The 21,071-nt window shown below is 36.8% G+C and overlaps 1 protein-coding gene across 2 annotated transcripts; it reads right to left on the reverse strand.

Moving 5' to 3' along the window:
* Positions 1–606: 606 nt before the first annotated feature.
* Positions 607–21,069, reverse strand: LOC135686838 (uncharacterized). Of its 2 annotated transcripts, XM_065203194.2 has the most exons (4): positions 20,713–21,069; positions 13,520–19,331; positions 9,362–9,593; positions 607–3,228 (listed from the first exon to the last, which is right to left on the reverse strand). In XM_065203194.2, the coding sequence occupies exons 1-2, from the start codon at positions 20,939–20,941 to the stop codon at positions 17,431–17,433; spliced, it is 2,130 nt and encodes a 709-aa protein (XP_065059266.2). In that variant the 5' UTR covers positions 20,942–21,069; the 3' UTR covers positions 607–3,228; positions 9,362–9,593; positions 13,520–17,430. The 2 variants fall into 2 exon arrangements, with proteins under 2 accessions (XP_065059266.2, XP_065059267.2); XM_065203195.2 differs by lacking the exon at positions 9,362–9,593.
* Positions 21,070–21,071: the final 2 nt, after the last annotated feature.

The raw sequence follows: 21,071 nt of genomic DNA on the forward strand, positions 1-21,071 counted from the left end.
AGCTTATGTAAGGGAGAATCCACTTTTCACGTATTTTCCTAGAATATTTAAGAATTTAATGATTAATGTACAATTTGAAGCGGAGCACTGTGTGTGCACCATTTTAACAAATGGCAGCACAAAGCTTTAGGCGCGAGAGGTCTCAAGATGGAGAGATTCGATAGCTTCCTCGTGCTGATGTAGGAGAACAATAGGTTGTTCGATCCAGTCTTTTCTTGAGATCAGTGGAAGCAGTGCATTACTTTTGTTTAGCCACCAATAAACATCTACTTCCCATTCATCTTCTCTCGCATGCTTGGCACTCTAGGTCCAACACAATTAATGGTGTTTTAAATTTCTGAGGAAGATTTTTACCGAGTTCATATCATGCTCAAAAGAAGTTGGTATCATCTGCTGATCATAACACAAAAGATTAGACTTCAGATTAAGAACAACGATTTTCTATTTAACATATCACAGTTATTTACATTTATAAATAAGAACTCCGTTACTCAATGTTATGACAGTGCGATCTCGTTTTTTGAATATCCCTTTAGTTAGCTTGGTAAAATTCATAGCTTTTTCGAAGGGAAATTAGCTGGGGGGAACAGGTCTTTGTTTGTATAAAAAGAAGGGCAATTAACTATTGTTTAAAACAATTGAAAGTCACTTGAGCTGAGGGGGCAATCGCCCCCCCCCCCTCCATAGTCAGTTTGTTAAAAGCGGCCCTGATAGACAGTGGCGGAAATTATGGGGGTTTGGGGGGTGGGGCTCGGGCGACCTCTTGTATCATCAATTGCCTCAGATGAGATATCGATCTTGATATAAAAAATCATTAATGGATTGTTCTTTTTGCTACTTAATTATGGTGTGGTCAGGAAAAATTTCACAAGGGTCCCGTCAAAAATCACTTATTTTTATCAAATGTGCAGTTTCTTTAGAATGAGACATGATCCAAGATCTTGTCGGAAAATTGTAGGCCTGGGCCCCCCCCCCCCCAAATGAAAGCCTGAATTTCCGCCACTGCTGATAGAATTATCTACTAAAGTTGAAAACCCATTACCGAGCTCCAAAAGTAGAATTTCAAACCCTGCTGAAGCCCTGCTTTTGAAACCCTGTTGATAAAAGATAACAAACACTAATATTTGCACTTTTATTGCTGCTATACACCTTATCTTGGTGAGTTAAAGCTGGTACACAAGATTTTACTAGTAGGTTAAACATGAACAATCAGTTAAAGAATGAATAATCACAATAAAATTCATTTGCTACCACATCGATATTCAATAGCGGTATGCAGGAAACTTTGATATAGAGTTCGATATACAATAAGCGAAACCTGACCCCAAGGAGTTTTTTCGGCCTAAAGCTTTTATTTCTACATTCAAGGATTGTAACGATACAATAACTATGCTTTTACGAGTTGCTCTTATCCACTTATAATTATTTCAGCTAGCATGCGCTAGTTTTGCTTCCAATTGAACAGGGGCGCCTACCCTGGAGGGGCAAAGAAGGCAAGCAGTGCCCTTAAATATGTTGTGTTTATTGTTTTTTCTTTTTCATTCTCCAATGATTCTGCAATCATAGAGTAGTGAGACTAAGCGGACAATCAAAGTTTGAGAACCAGCCCATTTATAATTGCCACGACTCCTGTAAAACCAAACATTTCGAATAATGATAAGATCATTTAATACCCAATCGCATGGATAATTTTCTCAACACTATACCTATGCGTAGAGCCTTTGATTGCAAAAAACCCAATTGTATGGGTGGCACAGATGCATGCAAATATGTTATTTTGTACCACTTGCCCTCATAAGTACTCGATTATGGTAGTGAAAAAATTCTACTTTTTGTCCTTAGCACCAACACTGCCCCTCCTGCCTTAATCTTGTGCAGGCGCCCCTGCAATTGAATACAGACATCTGCTAAACCGCTTCCTGAACTTCTCCACCGATCTTGCGCCGAAAGAATTCCGCTAATGCACCAGAATTCACTCTCAGAATATAAATTGTTGGGTCAAATATTACAAATAGGGCTGCCAATGCACAGCAAAGTCTAACCTGTACGTTTCTGTATGACAAACCTTCTTGAAAACAACACAAAAAAGACAGAGGGAAAAAACAGACTATATAGCAAAGCAGCATCATAATGCACTTGAGTGCAGTTTCTTTTTCCTTCTCTATCCGCCGCAAAACTTTTTCTCGTCGCCATATCTCAACTTCTTTACCGATGTAAAAGCAAACATTTCGCTTTGCAGAATCGGCAAGAGTGTGCCCAGATCTTTTGAGGCTGCTACGCAGAAACTTTACAGCTTCTAGTTCGCTGTGGTTGGCATTAGATGTTTTACGGAAAGCCTGCGTGTTTTCTGCTTGCTCAATGGCGGGATCTATCGCTACCAGTCCGTTTTTGTACAGTGGCATATCCGTAGCCGATAAATGAAAGGAGTGATTTATCATGTCGTTTGATTGGCTCTCCTCTTTTATTGGTACAACAGTCCTAGCTAATCGCTTTGCCTTCCTAAAAAACAGTACTATCAATATCCAGGTGATCACAACTGTGCCGAAGACTACAGTTGGTATTACTCTAATACCCACCACCTTGCCTTCGCGGGCACCAGCGCCGCCAATGGCACCCGATGTTCCAGTTGGGATTATGATAATTATGCAAATCCCAAAGCGGAAAGTACTTGTTTTATTAGCTTTGCGGTTTAAAGACATATACCTTTCAATCGCTGACAAGATGATGAAACACGATTGATTAGCAATGATGTACAATAAAACGGCTGTGACGAATATTTCCGAGCCAACTTCCATGGTAGCATTTGAAAGTCGCGCAGCGAAAATCCCAAGAGCTCCAAACAAAGTCACTAGCAAACTGCTGCCCGTTGTAAATTGCAATAACCTGTTCATAAAATGTTTCGTACGCTGGTTGAATGAATAGCAGAACTTGACTGAATTTAACGCTGTTCCCATCAAGAACAGAATGGCACAAATGATCAAAAAGCTGTCCATATTATGCATCGCATTGCATAAGGGTTATTTAGCCCTTCTTCTCGTGTATCTGTTTATGATTTTTTTTAGAGTGATTTTTCTTTGAGAAATATCCTCATCTTGCGTGTAAGCGCCTTTACTCTCAGATAAAACTTGATTTCTGACTCTCAATAGCGTTGCAGCTACAGCCACCAAAAGCAGCGATCCGATACAGCAACCAGGCCACTGCTACTTGAAAACTTGCCTGTTGATTTGCCTGTTGATAAAAGAGAGTCTAAATTTGTTACTACCGCTTGATGATAATTCCTAAACTTTCTTCGCGCATTTTCCTGCTTTAACGAATACAGAAATTGCATTACGACTGGATCTCTCACTACATTTTTTATTAATTATTAATAGTATATTTTAAAGCTGTTATCCTCTGGAGCATCCTTTTTTAAAGTCAATGTCATGATGTTTTATCGAATAGCATTAGAAGAATTGAAGATAAGATCACCCGTGTTAAAATTCAAATACCAATTTTTACTGCGTATCGTGTATAAAGGCTGCAAATCAACAATCATTTCAAGTTAGCATTTTAGACTAGTTGGCTGGCTGGTACTTGGAAAGTTGGCTGGTATGTGTTGCTGCCTCGATACCTTTTTCTAGCAGTCAGAGGCAAAGTTTAGTGATAAAGATCTAAAGGCTTTTGCCCCATTCTCTTAGTAGAATAGGGGCAAAAAAGGGGTATTGTAAATGTTATCTTGAGGTGAGCTTAGAATAAAACATGTTTGACGCTTTTGGTGTATAGAACAGGACGGTTCTAAGTTGCTAGTCCGAGTTTCACACTTGGTGCATTCATAATGCAACAGCATGTACAGCTCTGCCTATGCGGCATCGAACACTTTCTTGTAGTCGGTTAAACAGTGATATAAACATCTAAGTGGATCTAGAAGACTCTGGTGATTACTAATATATTATTTCCGTTCTCGTTGTTTGATCTACTCTGCATCTTACACTTTTGCTTCATCGCACCCGATTTTACCAATGTTCAAAATTCAAAGATCTCTATTAAATGTGTTTTACACAATGGTTTTACCAACAAGGAACGCCAATTTTACCTAAAGGAAACGCCCGTGATTAACAATTGGTTACGCAAAGACAGTTAAAAAATCATAGGATTACATCACAAATAGTATGTTGCCAAAATATTACCCCTCCCCCAACATTTTATCATCGTTTTTCTTAAAATTCTTTATATATTGATAGTGTTTGCATACTACTCTTTCCTGAAAATATGCAGTTCAATGAGCCATGCAAATTGGCCCTTCAGAGTTTTGGACTATCTGTCTGAAACCTCATGTTCGAAATTATCTGGTTTTCTGAAGAAAATTTGGAAGATGAAGTGCCACTCGAATTGCTACTTTCAGGTTTAAATGCCAAAGTTTAAACAAATCATCTGATTGGCTAAGCGGAATACATTTCTGCTAGGATCCCATAAAAAGAACTTACTTTTTTTACGTAAAACGACGAAAGTTCGGAATTGTTGCAGATGTTGGTGGAGTAGTTTGCTATGATTCTCACGTCCGAGAATTCTTGCAAGATACCTCCACTTTCCATCAGCCAAGTTTTTAAAGTGTTATTCTTTTATTCTTCTGCTCTCAACGGTCAGAATGCATTAGGTCATAGACATCCTGAAGGTCAGAAACATAATTGACTTAAGACGGATGAAGAAAAGTTGTTTTGAGAAATTGCAATGGAGAAATTTTCAAGCGCACAATGCAGAATATTTGATTTTCAATAGTAGCTGTTTGCCTTTTCTTATATAAAAAAGCCATTGATCGAATCATTAGAGCAGTTAATGCTCAGGATGTCGTATTTTGGTTATTGCTCGCTGTCAATGCCTTTGTTGTAGTTATGAAAAGCCAAGGGTATTGGTTTGGGCCTAGCCCTCTTCCAATCACCCATATCATTAACATGCACTCGCATAACACAGTTAATGAGGTTGTTAGTCTTATCACTTGCTGCGCTATGGTCACTTAATTTTGTTTTCTTGAGTTCTGAGTCTTCTATTTATTTAGCTTAACTTAAAGATCCTAAATGTAATTCTTTATGCGTGGTTAAATATTTGGTGCCCTGTGTGAGGAAATGTTCACTCATAGAAAAGACTTCTTTTGTAATTAACCAATTAAGTGATGTTTCGACTGGTTGTTAAAGTAACATTTTATGCTATTGTTTTATTAATCATTTCATGTTGAACCTTTTGTGAAAGCTCATTCGCTGCTGTGTGTATATTGTTGGATGAACATTCTCAATTTCTATCAATACGTACGGTCTTGATTACCCTTGTCTTTCTGTGGGAGTGATAGAAAAAACGTCAAAGAAACTAGCTTGTATCAGTCCTCTTTTTGAGGCCCAGGCTTATCGGACTAGCCTGTCGATTTGCTTGGATTCATAGTCGTAAGAAGAACCAAGAAACGTTGCAGTTAAAATGATGGATGCAATAAATCTTGCTAATAGACTTAAAGAGATCAGACAAATCATCCTAAAGAATGCGAGAGCGGTAGACCGATCCTTGCTTATGCGTGGGATATGTTGTTAAATATTGGTGGAGCAGGATTTTGTCGCGTTCTCACAGTAATGCCGCAGATAAGATAACAGAACAGCCAAAATTACCACTGCTAGCTCAAAACATTGTCGGTGGTGTTGCTTGTTCCGTTAACAGATCTTTCTTTGCTCTAAAAACTTGCATCCGTGCTGCTTCTGTGATTATCTAACTTGTTGTTGTAAAGGCTCAAAAATGTCACTTTTGTGTCGTTGAGCTTAGTAGATATTTAATCTTTATCTTTTGATGACATTCCACAGCTGAGGGGGGGGAGGGGGGGGGGGGGGGGTTGGTGATTGATGATGTTGATTTGATGATGATTTGATGTTTTTTCGACTTGCTTGACAATGACAGATTTTTGGAGCATTCATGAGGCATCTCATAATTGTAGTCCAAAACCGTGCCTTATCATTACAAAAGCTCTACTCGCATCAGTTTTTTAAAATAATTGATTAAGTACATATAATATCCAAAGGGTATTGCCAAGTAGTCTGTAAAAATGATGCATTTCATGCTAATCAATTCCGTGAAAAGTTTTTTCGCAGGGTGTAGCCTCTAGTTCCGTTTTCAGACCTTTCTCCGGACCCGCGCCTCATATGCGCCAGAATTTACTGTATAATGGACTCGTTTTGGACGGGGATTTGCCATTTTTTAAGTAAATTCCGCACATCTTTGAAAATGTGACCCATAATTCTGCACTTTTCAGAAAAAGGTACCCCTTAAATAAGGGCACGTCCCCGTACCTCAAAGCCTATTAAGGTATCTCCTCTATCCCCTACCATCGCCTACCGCCTTCGATATAATTTTAAAAATCAGCCCCAAAATAGTAGTTTGTGGCCATCCTATTTTCCACCTTTGGATGTGCCTACCCTCTTTGAGTTGGTACAAAGTACGAAGCGGATAGTCCGTATACAGTGTTAGTTCATCCGGACGTTTCTTGTGCAATTTTGCACCAAATCCTATGAACTTCTCAGAAATTTAAAATATCTCCAAAACTAATTTGTTGTCATTAAAACCTTGTGGGCTTTTTGAACGACATTTTTGCAATTCTCCTTCCTCGGCAGTCATAAAGAATGATTCTTGAAACAGTTATCGACAAAAGTGTAAACAAATGCGCTCAAAAGCTCTATTAAGTATGTTGCTAATTTTAAATGATTTGTAAGTAAATGTAAGGTCACAAAATCTATTGCAAAAGTACCTCTATGGATGATAAGTTTTAAACTGGCATTTAAAAAATTGCAAATGAGAAAGTTCTAGCTTTGAACTTGCCGTGTTTGTTTATAACGTATTGAATTTAACGATCTTCAGTTCTTGTTGCCTGTTTATATGGAAAAAGCCACACCCCCTTCTAGCTTGTAAGCTAAGAAGTAAGATCAAGCTCCCTATAAAATCCTTTGCATTGTTCATCTTGCGTTTATATGGCAAATGCGCCATCCCGGCTAAGTGAGATCCCACTGTTTGAAAGGTGGGACCTAATTAGGTTTGAATGATTTTCTCCATATTATTCGCTGAAAAGTAGGATGAAGCCGGACTTCAGGATGAAATATTGATATAAATGCGATCAATTCTTTCCAAATTTTTAGCTTAATGGCTAGAAGGTGGGATGACTTCCTCCGTTTAAAGCTGGCAGGTGGTACAAAATTTATCTGTAACCCTGGAGTGATTTTAACTTGCCTACCAGGTTATTATCCAAGAGATAGGAATATGAACAAGCCCTTAGAAGTGTCTTGCGAAACTTGTTGTTTGAAAACTTACAATATTTGGCTATTACTTGGAAACTTTTATTGTTTCATAACGCTTTGAGTCGCTCTTTCAGTCCTTGACCCGAATTTCCAGTGTTTATATTTTAAGTGTCCTTTTTTGGAAAATAGAGCAGCAAGAAAATAGAGAATTGACAGAAAAAATGCAGAAAAAATTTGCCTACGAAATTTCTTCAAAGTCAATACTCATGGTCTTTATAATGAGTAAGGAAGGAAAATGGACTTTCTACTGTAAAACATAAAAAGGTAGGAAATATTTTGTGCCTTCCAGCTACATAATCGTCAATGTATATTTTCTTTATATTGATTATGTGCAGAAACGTGATTTTGATAGGGAAACATAGTGCAAACCTCTGAGAATCTGCAATGAATGGCCTTGTACTTAACCCAAGCCTTCCTTTCAGGATTTGCACGATTTAAATCTAGCAAATCTCCGAATTGGTTGGCCTGAGACTGATGACATGAAGTGACCTCGTATAGAGCAAAAGGGTGTTGATGTCAATTTTAGCAAATCTGCTGTTAAAAACTTGAATTGTGACCGTACAGCTTAATATTAACAGAGCACTAGATATGAAAAGTCGATGAAATCTGTTGAGGCTGAGTTGAGCTATGGTAACTGAAAGATCTGGAGTTTGCGAAAGTGATACTGCACTTTAGCTTAATCCATAGAGTTTGGAGTCAAGGACGAAGTACAGTGAATGGATAAGGAAGAGAACAGGTTCATTTAGATATGCCGCAGCCAGTTTTCACTAGACCTGACTGTTTTATTATATGTAGGGCTTGGTGGGGTTGTTATCTGAGTTAAAGCAACGACTCTGGTAAGAGTGTGTTAGCTAGAATTAGCTACTGTAATTTAATGCTTTCACAACAGTCGCTAAATTAGTGAAATCATTTGCTATTATTCTTAAAGATTCATAACTTCGACCAGTTTGTCAATCTGTTCGGGTTTTCTGGCCACTGCTATTCCAGTTTCTGTCTTCACTTAGTTCAGTGCGAAAATGGTTAGTTAACAAAGGACAATGATACTCAGAATACGGTATACATCTTGACGGCTGATAATTAGTGAAGTGCCTTCGTTTTTTGAGATAAAAGGCTACAATAAGTAAAATATTTCCTATGGTTCTAATTGCAAATCTCATTTCTCGCACTTTCTCTTCCAAATTGGCGTAGAGACTAGACGTCAAATCAACATATGATTTCTTAGAAATGGCGTCATTTCTATTAAATATAATTGAATCGATTGAATCGAATACAGTAGCAATTGAATCGATTGAGGCAATGAAACATTAATGTCAATTCTTACAGATAATAAAGAACTGCAAAAACTAGTTGATAACAATTGACAAACAATGAGCCTCATTGCACCATCAATGTGCCTTATTTGGGCTTAATCTTCGCATTCAGTTTGAAATCAGATCCCTATTTAGGTTTTGAAGCAAAAAATTCATTTTACATCAAAGGCTGCTGTGTTATCTTCAGTTCTGCGCTCATCACCGCATAAAAGTGTCACATTAGCATCGGCATTGAGGGTTATTTGATATCAATGCTTATGTAATTTTCATCGTATGATATCAATGTTTATGTATTTAAAAACTTTGTTACATTTAACAAGCTAAAAATTTCAATGGTCTCCTAGACATACCTTGTTAATCAATTTCTCATTCTATTTTCGCGTTATTTGGCATTAGCGACAGATAAGTACATAAAAAGAATGATGACGATCGATGATTATGTAATTCTAAAAGGTTTTTAACTTTTACTGATGTTATATGAAAATTATATGAAAATTGAAGTAGTGAAGGAAATAATTGCAGGATTTGGTATATTTCAATACAAGGAAATGTTCAGGATAACATTTCTCTTATGCTCGACGCTCAGTTATTAGATCGTCAACGTATCTTGGATTGTCAATTAATATCAAGACCTGCAAATAATACCGCTTGAGTTTAACTTCAGTCGATTAAGACTTTCTAGCCTACGTCGTTTTCTTTGCTATTAAGATACTTTAAATTGTGTTGCTAATGAACATTGAAAGGATCACTTACCTTCTTCAGTTTCTTGCCTCAGTCCACCGATCCTTGCTCGTCGACATGGTGAACAAGAACTATGTGAGATTTGCTTTGCTAGTTCTTTAGTATATTTTGATAAGTATTGCACCTGTTCTGAATCAAAACCTGAAGAATTTATCACTAATCAATGTTGTGTTGGCAGCTACACAGCTATAAGTGATGCCCGTCTTATAAGGCTGTACAATAGAGCCTCCTTTGACAACTTCACCTGTTATTAGAACATAGAAAGAACTGTTACGCTTCTTAAGGCCCGATTAAAGTTGAAGACCAATTTTCAATTAATAAATAATCAGTGCGGTTGGCTCTAGTGAAAAAAAATCTTGATAAAACTGCCCATTGGAGGTATATCAATCAGAAAAGCCTTAAATTAAATATTATCATGATAATCTGCGCCTGTCCTTGTTTTTAGAAATTAAAGTTACATAAGAAGGAATTTGGTAAAAAGGTTCTTTATTTTATAAATGAATGGTAAAACGTGAAAACCATTGGTTCATTCATGCATTATTGCATACTGGGTTTTTTCAAACAGATATACTAATAAGCGGAATTCAATAACCATTCTCAATAGTAATTAAAATACAAAGATGTTTATTATAGTGGTAGCAGTGATTTGAAGCTCCTGATTTTAAACTTCAAACATTAATTGGCAAATCGAAGTAAGTGCTACACAGGGTCATTTCTAACATACTAACTAATGAGAGGGGAGCAATTGCCCCTCTAGCCCCAGTGACCTTCCATTGTTTTAAACAGTAGTTAATTGTTCTCCTCTTTAGATAAACAAAGGCTTGCCCCTCCATCTAATTTCTCTAGGAAACGGCTATGATGCTACTCTTAATAATGATAATGACAAGGACTCTTGCTGTTAAAATCAAAATGGAATCATGGATTGGCAAAACTGATTCAAGCTGATTGCGAAAATGCCCAATGAAATTACTAGCGATGTCAATATGGCATGAATCAAAGTTTACGCACGAGGGTAGCCTATGATTCAATTCATTAAAAAGTGGGCTGGGATTTAAGAACATTTTGAAAACCGAACTAAACAATATAAGAAACCTATGGATGCTGCCATGATTTTTGGCAATGACAAAAGAAACTGATCATACTATTATGGCAATAATACCAGAAAGTATAGTACCAGAATAACACCAGAATAATACCAGATTTCAGAAAATAATGCGATGACTTGTTCTCTTGGCATAAACTTTGTAAACTCGAAGTTTCGTGCTATATGTGATCAATTAGTGACCGGTAAGACAGTAGTTTACATTCAATGTAGTAATCATGTGCATTATAGAGACAAAGATCAATTCCTGCTATCGGCTGTTTTTGAAAAAGATTGTCTTTTTTAGTTCATAGCATTAGACTACGTTACCAGAAGCGTCCGAAATCGGCTTGTTGAAGAGCTGTTGTATTCTGAAGTAGGAAGTTAAATGTATGATAATCTTACATTGCATATATTATAATAATTTTGGAAAGAAACGTCGAAATTCAGTTTAGATATCGGAAAAAGTAATTGTGCTTTTCTGTTAAGAAATGGTTGTAGAGCAAAGGAAACGCCAAAGGAATGTGTACACGTTTTCGTATTCACTGTCATGATGTCATTCCAAGAGCATTTTAGGAGGAGAATGTACTTCAGCTCCCTACTATGAGCAAAAGTTGATCTTTTGCTAAAGTTTGAAACAAAAACAGTGATCTGCATCCGGCAATGGAATAAACTTGCCTTGCCAATGTGAATTTCGATCTCCATGAATTGCTCATTGCACAAGCATATGCACCTGCACATCAATGAAAAATGCGAGATTTTAAACTTGTCTGAGTTAGCTACGCGTTACTGAGAACAGTCTTCTGTAGAATCAGGCACTGTGATTGTGCAGTTTGAGTTTCCTTTTTCTCTTTAACACAGTTTGTTTCTAAATTTATCTCAATGCTACACAATAGAGTTTGTATTTGACATATCCCTGGTAGGTTTCAAGTAATGTTTACCGACCAGTAATTATTTGACCGACTAGTTAAGACACTTATTACTGGTGCTCTATAAAGATATTACTGAACAAAATATGATATCATTTTAGCATAGCATTGAGTTATATAAGCTATTGTTCAGGGCCACCAGGAGGTTTTGGAGGCCCCGGGGTAAAACTGAAAGATAAGGCCCTCTGGGTGCTTTGGGAGCAGATATGCTACTTTTAAATATATTTTTACAAGGCTTGATTAATTCAACTCTGAAAATGGAATTCCTTACTTTAAAAGATCCCCTAGACCTCGAGAACATGGGACACTTTGCCCCATTGCCCCCTCTTGGCGGCCCTGCTTTCTATACAAGATACGGTATAGCTGTATAGACTGTTTTTCAAAGCTACACTCCTAAACACAGACAAAGAGGCTACCTCATGAGTTTAATGGAGTGAGCTGCATAGAGTTTTGCTTTGCCTAAACGTATTATTCCTTTCAAAATAATTCTCAATAAATCATTTATGGGTGGGTATCAAACAACTAACAAATAGCAAACATCTTTTATTAACAACAAAAATTCAAAACCTTTCTTAACAAATTCATTTTAATTGCATATTTTTGTTGACTCTGTTAAAATTATTTTTATTTTCTTCTTGTGCTAGATTTACAACCCTTCTTATAGTTTGATAGGGCCTGCATTGGCTACATCAGCTTAAAAATTCACCAAAAATAAGAAAATCATTGGCTCTTTTCTGCGTATTTAATTCTAATCCAATAGCATCCACGCAGACAGTTTTAGTCTTACACACATGACAGAACGTCACCTGTCAGTAAATTCTTCATAACAGATTTTCCAAATATTTTGTTTCCATGGTGAAATCTTTCAGTGAATTTCTTTTAAAGAATTTGAGTAGAATCAGAATAGAGAGTTTATCCCCGTAGCATTATAAATTTCAATTATTTTTCTAAGCTTTTGTTTTCTTTATCAGTTATTTCATATTTTCTGGTGTCTTCAAATGTAGATCTATGTCAAGTTTAGTTGATGAGTAGATATCACATTTAGAGTAGAACTGTTAAAGATCTTATCTGTTTTTTAGCCATCGCCATAAAAAGTTTGTTCAAATGTCAATTTTTTTTCAGGTAACGTGTGCATGGTCAAAGCTTACCTGCACAAGGTAAACAGAACAACGGGTTATAGGCTGCAACTTAAAGGTTGTAACGGAAGCTGTATTGCCACTTTGAACGCATATACTAGTAGTAAACTTTGCTTTTTACCCCATGAAAGTTATGCAAACTGCAAAAAGTTAGTTTTAGTTAAATTTAAGTAAAGAATAATGCTTTAAGCAACGAGAGAATATGAATTTTCATGAAAGGTTAGTAAAGAATTAAACAAGGTTGTTTACTGTTGCTTGTGCTCTTTAGTGTTGCAGGGTTACAGTTACTGAGTAAATAAATGGGACGGCCTGGAACATTTCCTTTCAATCGTACGATGGAATTTGAATGAAAGAAGATGTATCGGCTATTGAAAATAGAAATTATTACGTTTGATAAGGTATCATAGATCGTAATATGTGGGGAAGGCGTAAAACTCGTGGCATGCATAATGGAACGCGTGAAGCATTGATGCAGATAGGGGCTCGATAGGGCATCAAGCAAAACATTATAGGGTCGAGGGAATACAAATTTCTATACAGTCACCACAGAAAAGTAGAATGCTCGAGATAAACTATATTGCGTGGTGTCAATATTGCTAGCTTTTCATCGGATCATACAAAGATTCCTAGCAGAATTGTCGATAAAACTGTACACAAGAAAGTGGTCAATACATTTAGCGGTAAGATACACATTCAACAGTGTAGATAATTTCTTAAAGTGTTTTATGAAGTGAATTTCAAGTAGCAATTGGCGTTTCAAGTAGCAAGTTAAACTGTTGAGCGACTATCAGACTTGTAGGCCAATTTTAAAATATATCAACATCGACTCGGCCAAAAGGCTTGTTTGCACAATAGGACAGTTCAAGGCAATTATGTAGCATTCTGATAGTTTAAATTTAAGCTATGATGTAATATAAGATAATTTTGCGATGCTCCATTGTGTTGTAAACAGACATTTCCCTTTTCAATGTATAAAATAAAACTGGCTTGTTAATTCATATCAAAATCAAATCTGAACACTTACCGATTGCTCTTGGATACAGCTGCCTGGTATCAAATGTCACATGAAAAGTAAGCCACAACAATATTTATGCTGGAAAGACCTGGACAGGGAGGAAACTTGATAAAACAAATCCTTTAATGCGATGCTTCGCCATAAGGATTTTCTGATATAAGGCACATTGATAAAGCGATCGAAAGTAATTTAAGTTGCTCAGTTCCTAAATGACACAAATATTTAACGAAGCGAAAGCTTTATCAGTCAGTCAACACGACGGACAATGAATTCAATGACGTTTTCCAAGCAGCTGCAGGCAGGTAGAATTTGTATTAGAACTGTTGCATGTGAAATAGGACGAACGCGTAGCGACAGGTCCAGGTCAAACACTCTGTTTTCGTTGAAGAAAGACTCATAAGGAATAGTGCATAATCCAAACAAGTTTCAAATTCGACCTAAATGTGCAGGTTTCCCTTTATCATGGAGAGTTTAGGAAATTTTGAAGAATTGTAGAAGTTTTGAAGGTTTGGATTGAACCTTGTCAAAAGAAATTATTTATAAGAAACATAACGCCTATAGTTGAAAAGATATCAACGGTCTTATTTAGAAACAATCTATTTTTGAAATAATTTTATTTGATACCAATGAATACTATTTTGTACCATTCACCTTGCAAGGCTTAAATCTTTTTGGAAAGGGGAATCAAGATTAACGAATGAATCATTAAATGAGATTTACTACACTGTCGAAATATAAAGGGGAAAATTGGAACTGCCATTCATGGATCTAGGACCACGACCAACTGCCAAGCCACTCCCATGATTACATCTATGACCACACCCAATATACTTTCACTTTTTTTAAAGATTCTCTGTTGTGAATCTGTAATCTTTTAGAATATTCACCGCCACGGATTGAAAATTGCTCATTCACGGAAAACATATTGCATAGTAATGGGTTGCAACCAAAAAATTCGTCGAAACAAACTTGTACTCGCTTGTTGAGGAGGGCTGAGCCCCCGAAAATTCTCTGGATTTTGACATAAGGGGCTAAGCTCTTGAGCCTCTAGCTTTAGTGGCCTTAGAATGATTTTGAAGTATGTAAATAGCCTTTTGGTGGTAGAAAACTTGAAAATGGCTTTGAAAAAAGCAAACATTTAGTAAACTGAAGTAAAGTTTTCGATATATGTTCTGACGTTTTAAACTCTGAAGAGTGTCAGACGAAAAGCTTTAGTTTACTAAATTTTTGCTTTTTCAAAGCCATTTTCAAGTATGTAAATGCTGGTAAATGTAGAAAAATGTTAGATTAGCATTATATTAAGAAAATATCTTAAGCAAAAAAAATAACATCGAGCCCCAGCAAAATTATTCTGGTTCATATTAAAAAGTGTGTTATTTGAACACATTTATCGGTGCGTTTTGCTCCAAAACAATAAAAAATCGTTGCTGATCTCATTTTGCAGAAGCAACATTCCCTTTTCCAGAAGCATAACTTTTATTTTTGGCTTTTTGAATAGTTTCTCAGAGGCCTCTTTCAACTGTTTTGAATTGATCACGTACACGGAAGATTTTGAAACTAATTAAGCATAGTGTTGCAACGAAATGTGGCTGTTGTTGCTATAACAACAAACTAACTACCTACAATCCCAGGCAAAATTTTGAGACAAATTGCAATTTTTGTAATGTTCCACTTTACCTTGCCCCCGTAAATTCGCATCCCCCCTTTCCTCCCGAAGTAATGTTGGATTTGTAGTTCTATCATTTTAGCTACAAAATCATGCATTCAACATTGAATTGGCAGAGGGGGATAAACTATTTTTCAAAGGAAAGAGAAAACATAAAGTTTTCTTGAGAAGTCTCAACTTTTTTGTCTGGGATTGTAGTATTGTGTGAGCCGTCACGTTCCAGGTTCTACACACTTACATATTTGTGATACATCTAATTTTTAGAACGTTTTCTTTAAAAGAATATTTCTTCTGTTCATTCGTATTTGTTTCGTGTACAAAGTATGTATTTTCCTTTGGAAAATCTCAAAACTGCGTTTTTGAACAGCCTTTGGTAGTTTTCATTTAATTCTGAAGTATTTTATTGATTCATGCACGACTTCAAAATATCATTTTCTTTTTGATGTATCATAAATCATTAAGTTTTTCTGTTTGCTGAAATCAAAGGAACTGTCTTTAAAACCTTTCAGGATTCATTTTAAATAATGACAAAATGAGGGTAAATGTGATAAATGCAATATTCCAAAGAACCCTAGTTTTGCTATATTGTGGATGACTTGTTTCGCGAGCAAATACTACTTGCAGATGATTGACTGCCTTTGAATTTGAATTTTCTGGTACCAAAATAAAAAATCACAAAAGGGAGACATAATTTTGTCTGGATGCTTTCTGTATCTTAACTTCAGGTTTACGAAAGAATGGCAGAGTTTTAAGCAAAATGACAAGTTAGAGAGTTGAATATGCAAATGAATCAAAAATAAGAAAAGTTTGACTACAGGTGTAACTCACTCAACTTTGCCGAAATGATTAATTTTTGCATGGATTAAATTCAAACAATTTGTGAGACTCGCAAGCTGCTTATTAAATACACTTTAACCAGCATGCTCTATATACTATGGCTAGATGCATGGTAAATTTCTTTGTTTTCGGCATTCTAATCGCAAATATTTCCGATCTGAAGGCAAAAAGCATCATGAAGAGTCCCTGCTAAATCAAATCTTCGCTACACCTCCAGACAAATGAGCTTGCTTCTGAATTCCTGCCAGTGCATCCGGTATTTCAATTGACCAATCGTGAAACCATTACTTATGATCTATGCAGCTATCTCTAAGACCCTTGCTACGACACTCTCTAATCAAATGAAGCGCGAATAACTGCTTTAAATATTAATGCTTAACAGAATAAACGTGTTGATGATGAGTGATCGAAAATCAAAGTTTGAAGCTAGACATCTGCTAGTCAATTTGCAGCACTTCACAGTATTCCTTATTCTTTCTTTCAGAATCTAATAGAATCTTTCAGAATCTAATAGAATCTTTTAGAATCTAATAGAATCTTTCAGAATCTAATAGAATCTTTCAGAATCTTGCGTAGCGCTTAGAGTCCAGAAAGCGTCCATCCTCCCTCAGTGCAATTCCCTTAGTTTCATTATAATTGATGCATTCGTCCACAAATATATTATTCATCCAGTCATCAACATGACAACTAAAACGATTCATCGTACCTACGCGTTTATTCGAGTTATTTCTTTAGATTATTTGCCCAATCCACTACTAAAAGGTAGAATAAAACATGTTGAGAAAACTTTCACATACCATAAACTCCCATGTCTTGTTACTGGGTGATAAATTTATCACCCTGAGACGGTATGTAAGTACTTAGAATAAACTCATAGCTAAATATGAGATACAACCATATCACTGACCCACAACTGACAAACTTACATATAAAGTAAATGACAAGTAACCCTTAAAAACAGCTTTACAGAAGCTCGAATCGATGCCATGACTATGTAACGATTATCGCTCTTGAACATGGGACCAGGGGTATGCCCCTCAAATGTTAGGTCTGATTTAAACGATGCTCCACAAACTCAATTCTTGTAGCCTATCCTTGTGGGTTCAGTCACACATTAGGCGTTTGGTTAAGCGTTATTTACGTTGAACCCAGTTTTTAAGAACACAAAATTCAGAGTTAAAATGCAGGATATGCGGTATATGTTGTCCACCTAGACAAAAGTCATTATGTTAAGGTTTGCTGTTCGTTTGCCATTTTAGGAGCCTCGTCTAGTTAGAGTGGATAGAAGAGTGACGTTTAACTTCCACCTAAGCAGGTTAAACATCCAATTTTGCTACAAGTGGCCAACATTTTTGCTAAAAGTAATGACAAAGGCTTATATACTATGGTCCATAAACAGGCGAAAGATGGTTTCCTATCATTGGAAATTCATGCTGAACCCGATCTGGCCACCTGCTTGGAAGAAGTCTACATGGGTGTTATCTTGCCCAGCCCCAGTGACGTCACTCTCGTTCTCAGACTCATCTCCATCTGAGCCTATCGTTCCTTTTATCTGGTGTCCATCAAACGAAGTGCTATCTCTCTTTCGCGCTGCATCCACATCAAAGCCAGTCATATCGGTACCTTGTTTCTTTCTCCTTCTTCGTCTAGGTTTGATGCCTTCAGCAGCATTTTCACAGCTTTTCAATGCACGGCTGACAAACTTGGTGTCAAGTCGTTCCATGTCACTTTCCATGTCAATACCAATGCTCATTTTCACAGCAATTATATGCTGACAAAACATTGAGGAGTCACATGAACACGTAGCTCGTGGATGTAATTTGACTAAAAAGCTCTCATCAGGTCGCTCCCATTCCTTGACAACAAATGACTGTATAGCAATGTTGTGATGTACCCCACCATTTTCGTAAATGCGTTTCCCTTTGTTCAATAATGTCTTCTTAGCATCAATTTCTGCTCTTTCTATTAAAGCACCCTCTTGAATAACAAGTTGATCATTTTTTATATAAGGAACAATGTTCTCTGGTAAGCATAAAAATGGGATGGGTTGCCAGTTCGAAATGCTTGCTTTGTATATAACACTGTTTTCCTTGGCCATAAATCTCCCCATACCATTCAGCCCATCTTTGATTTCTTTCTTCACAAATTGCTGAACGAGATAGCATGCCAGCAGAATGGTGTGTATTGACAGGCTACTCAGTGCCTGTAAATGCTGCATTACAAGCTCCCAGCAATCATTTTTGCTATCGCTAACTCCTGTGTACGGATTGAATATGCCCCATTGTTGAATTACCCACCTGCCAAGCTTGGACCTTATCATTGGATCAATATTAGCTGCAAAGAATTCTTGAAGTGATTCTCCCCAATGATTTTTGCATTGCTCGAGTCCCTCTTCGTACTTTTCCACTGACTCACAAGACATTAGCTTGCGCATATCATCAAGGCCAGTGGCTACTTCTTGTTGATTAGCACCATTCTGATACAACCATTCCTTAGTTTGCTGAATCGCACCCTTCCATGAAGAAATAGGAATAAGCCTCAGGCCCATCTCCGCCATGCAGGCCTCCTTTATAGCATCTGATTCGGTGACAATAGGGCATTCAACTGTCTTGAAGCTTGGCACATGCTCTTGCACAATGCGAAAAAGTTCTTTGTGATGACGTGAATCATTTTTCTCATGAATTGCAAAGTGTGTAGGAATTGCTGGCTTCCCATCAAAGGCTACATGAGTGAACAAGAGAGGGGAGAGAGCTAGATTGCCAAGTTCATAAGTGCTGCAATACGAGAACATAATAGATTCATCTTTGGCAGTATTTTTCTGAAGCATAGCCTCAAGATGGACAGACAAATCTTTTATGGAGACAATACATAAAAAGGATGGTGATATTTGCACTGTGTTTACAAACCCGTTCAGACTATAAGCAAGTTCATGCAACTGCCTGAAATCCTCTCTACTTATGGGTAAAGTTTGTGGTGGCAGAACAATAGGCCGAGTCAAGTTAACGGATCCACTGCCATTAGATATTCTCCCCCGTTTACTTGGGGCTGAAGATGTTGAATCAGCACTCTGTTTTTCAGCTTGGTGACGTGACCTTTTAGCAGAAACAACTATACCATCCATACTACCCATATACTGAATGATACAAGGTTTAAGTAGTCTGTTGTCATTCAGCAATGTGTAGACACTTTTATGGAATTTTGATGGGCGGCCATCAGGTAGTTTAGCCACATAGTAGCGCTTTTGAATAATTGGATTCTTCGATGGTATGGACTTTGGTCCATGATTTGCCCACAAATATTGATCATGGCGGTAGTTTCCTGAAAAAAATAAATACTCATTAAATACGACATATATCCTTTTAAACAAATGCAAAATAACTTACCAGTACTTAAGAAAGGTCAATAATATGTTTCAGAACTTTTGCAAATAACAACATCATTACTACTCATGCTCCACATTTTGAACTGGATCAAGCTCTATCTTTGAAGGACTTGTTAATAAGATATTGCAATTTTTGTGATCTTTGCTGGATGTTTTAAAATAGTTGTGAGGTTTATGGAACAAGACCTTTCCAGGCAAGAAAGCCACACCTGCCTATGTTTAAGTTTCATTACTGACATAAGAAACCATGTTGAATCCTACTAGTCAACAAAACATCAACCATTGCAAACCAATCACCTTCACCTTCCATTTGTTCAAAACACAAGTCAATTATACAACAATTTGTACCTACTTACTGATGATGATGATATCTGAGAGATTTTAACGTATACCTATTCCTCAAGGCATAAGGACAGGGCAAGGTTATTAATATGCTAAACTACCCAAAAAGAGACACATGAAACAACAACCTACGACCACCCAAAATGCTTCACCTTTTCCCATGTCAACACTTCAGCCTCAATCACTAACAAACACAACTACTTCCTGCCTGATTTATTGCATCAGCTACACCAAATTCAACCTTCACTAAATTTGGGGAGATGTATCACCGGTCTTGTTTTAGTGAATATCTCTGTAATATTAAGAAGAAAGTTCACCTTCAAGAATATCACAAAGGTAAGGCATTAAAGAAGAACATTCAAGAAAAGCCCCTTTTGAGAAAAGCATTAACTCTAAACTTTGTGGTCTTATTTCTAATGGACCTAAAAACAATTTGTTTATCTCTCACATAACGTAGCTTTACATTTTAAACTATTCTTTATTATCTATTCCAGGTTGAAATCTACATAAATCTACATAAATCTCATTTCAGGGTGGAATCTACAATCGCCAATGAACAATATAAATACACTGGGGGATTGTTAGATATCTCCTGCAAAAGCTACATGGATAGACTGCATTCTCTGTGTTTTGCATACAGAATATAAAATCTGGTATACATAGATTAGGTTTGCAAACATTGCATGGAGAATATGTTATCTGTGTATGATAAAGAATGCAGTCTGGCTACATGGATTCCACACTTGAATCTATTCGCTAACATCTCTTCCATCTCGTTTTGCGATCTTTGTCTTAAATTTGGGTGTTCTATATATCTAATGATTCGATCCTACTTTTCTTCTCTCTATTCAACTGCTGCTCTGGCTATTCTCTTTACCCAATGAACAGCTATGTTCTAAACGTCGTTTCAGTGTTGAACTTTTCCATGTACTAAAGCATTTTAATTATATTGATTTGTATTTACAAAATACATACCTTGATCAGCCTCAGTTTTTGGCATGAAAAGAAACACATTACCAGTTTTAGGGTCAGCTGGTATGCTGTCACAAGTAATAGCTTCGTATTTGTCAACATTTTTCAGTATGTCAACAACGGTTTCGGCATCCAGAGGCTTGCTGTTTGCCGTTGTAAATATTGGCATTCCTGGTGCGGCTTGTTCCTCATCTGATGACGATGATCGATCGTCGTTACTTTCTGAGGACATTTTATCTTATCTCTATTACATAAAATCTATTAATGAAGTTTATGGCTCATAGTCTCTCCAATATATCGATGCACAAGGCAAGTGCATTCAGTGGCCATTATCAGAAAAACATGGGCGATGCAGCATTTTA

The sequence above is a fragment of the Rhopilema esculentum genome, chromosome 6 (assembly GCF_057945365.1).
Source record: "Rhopilema esculentum isolate cy_ngs chromosome 6, ASM5794536v1, whole genome shotgun sequence".
NCBI lineage: Eukaryota > Metazoa > Cnidaria > Scyphozoa > Rhizostomeae > Rhizostomatidae > Rhopilema > Rhopilema esculentum.

Excerpts from the sequence above, each read along its gene's own strand:
- LOC135686838 (XM_065203195.2), bottom strand. The coding sequence starts at position 20,941 with ATGTCCTCAGAAAGTAACGACGATCGATCATCGTCATCAGATGAGGAA. Across the intron at positions 19,332-20,712 it reads AAAAACTGAGGCTGATCAAG|GAAACTACCGCCATGATCAA; the intron begins GTATGTATTTTG and ends TATTTTTTTCAG.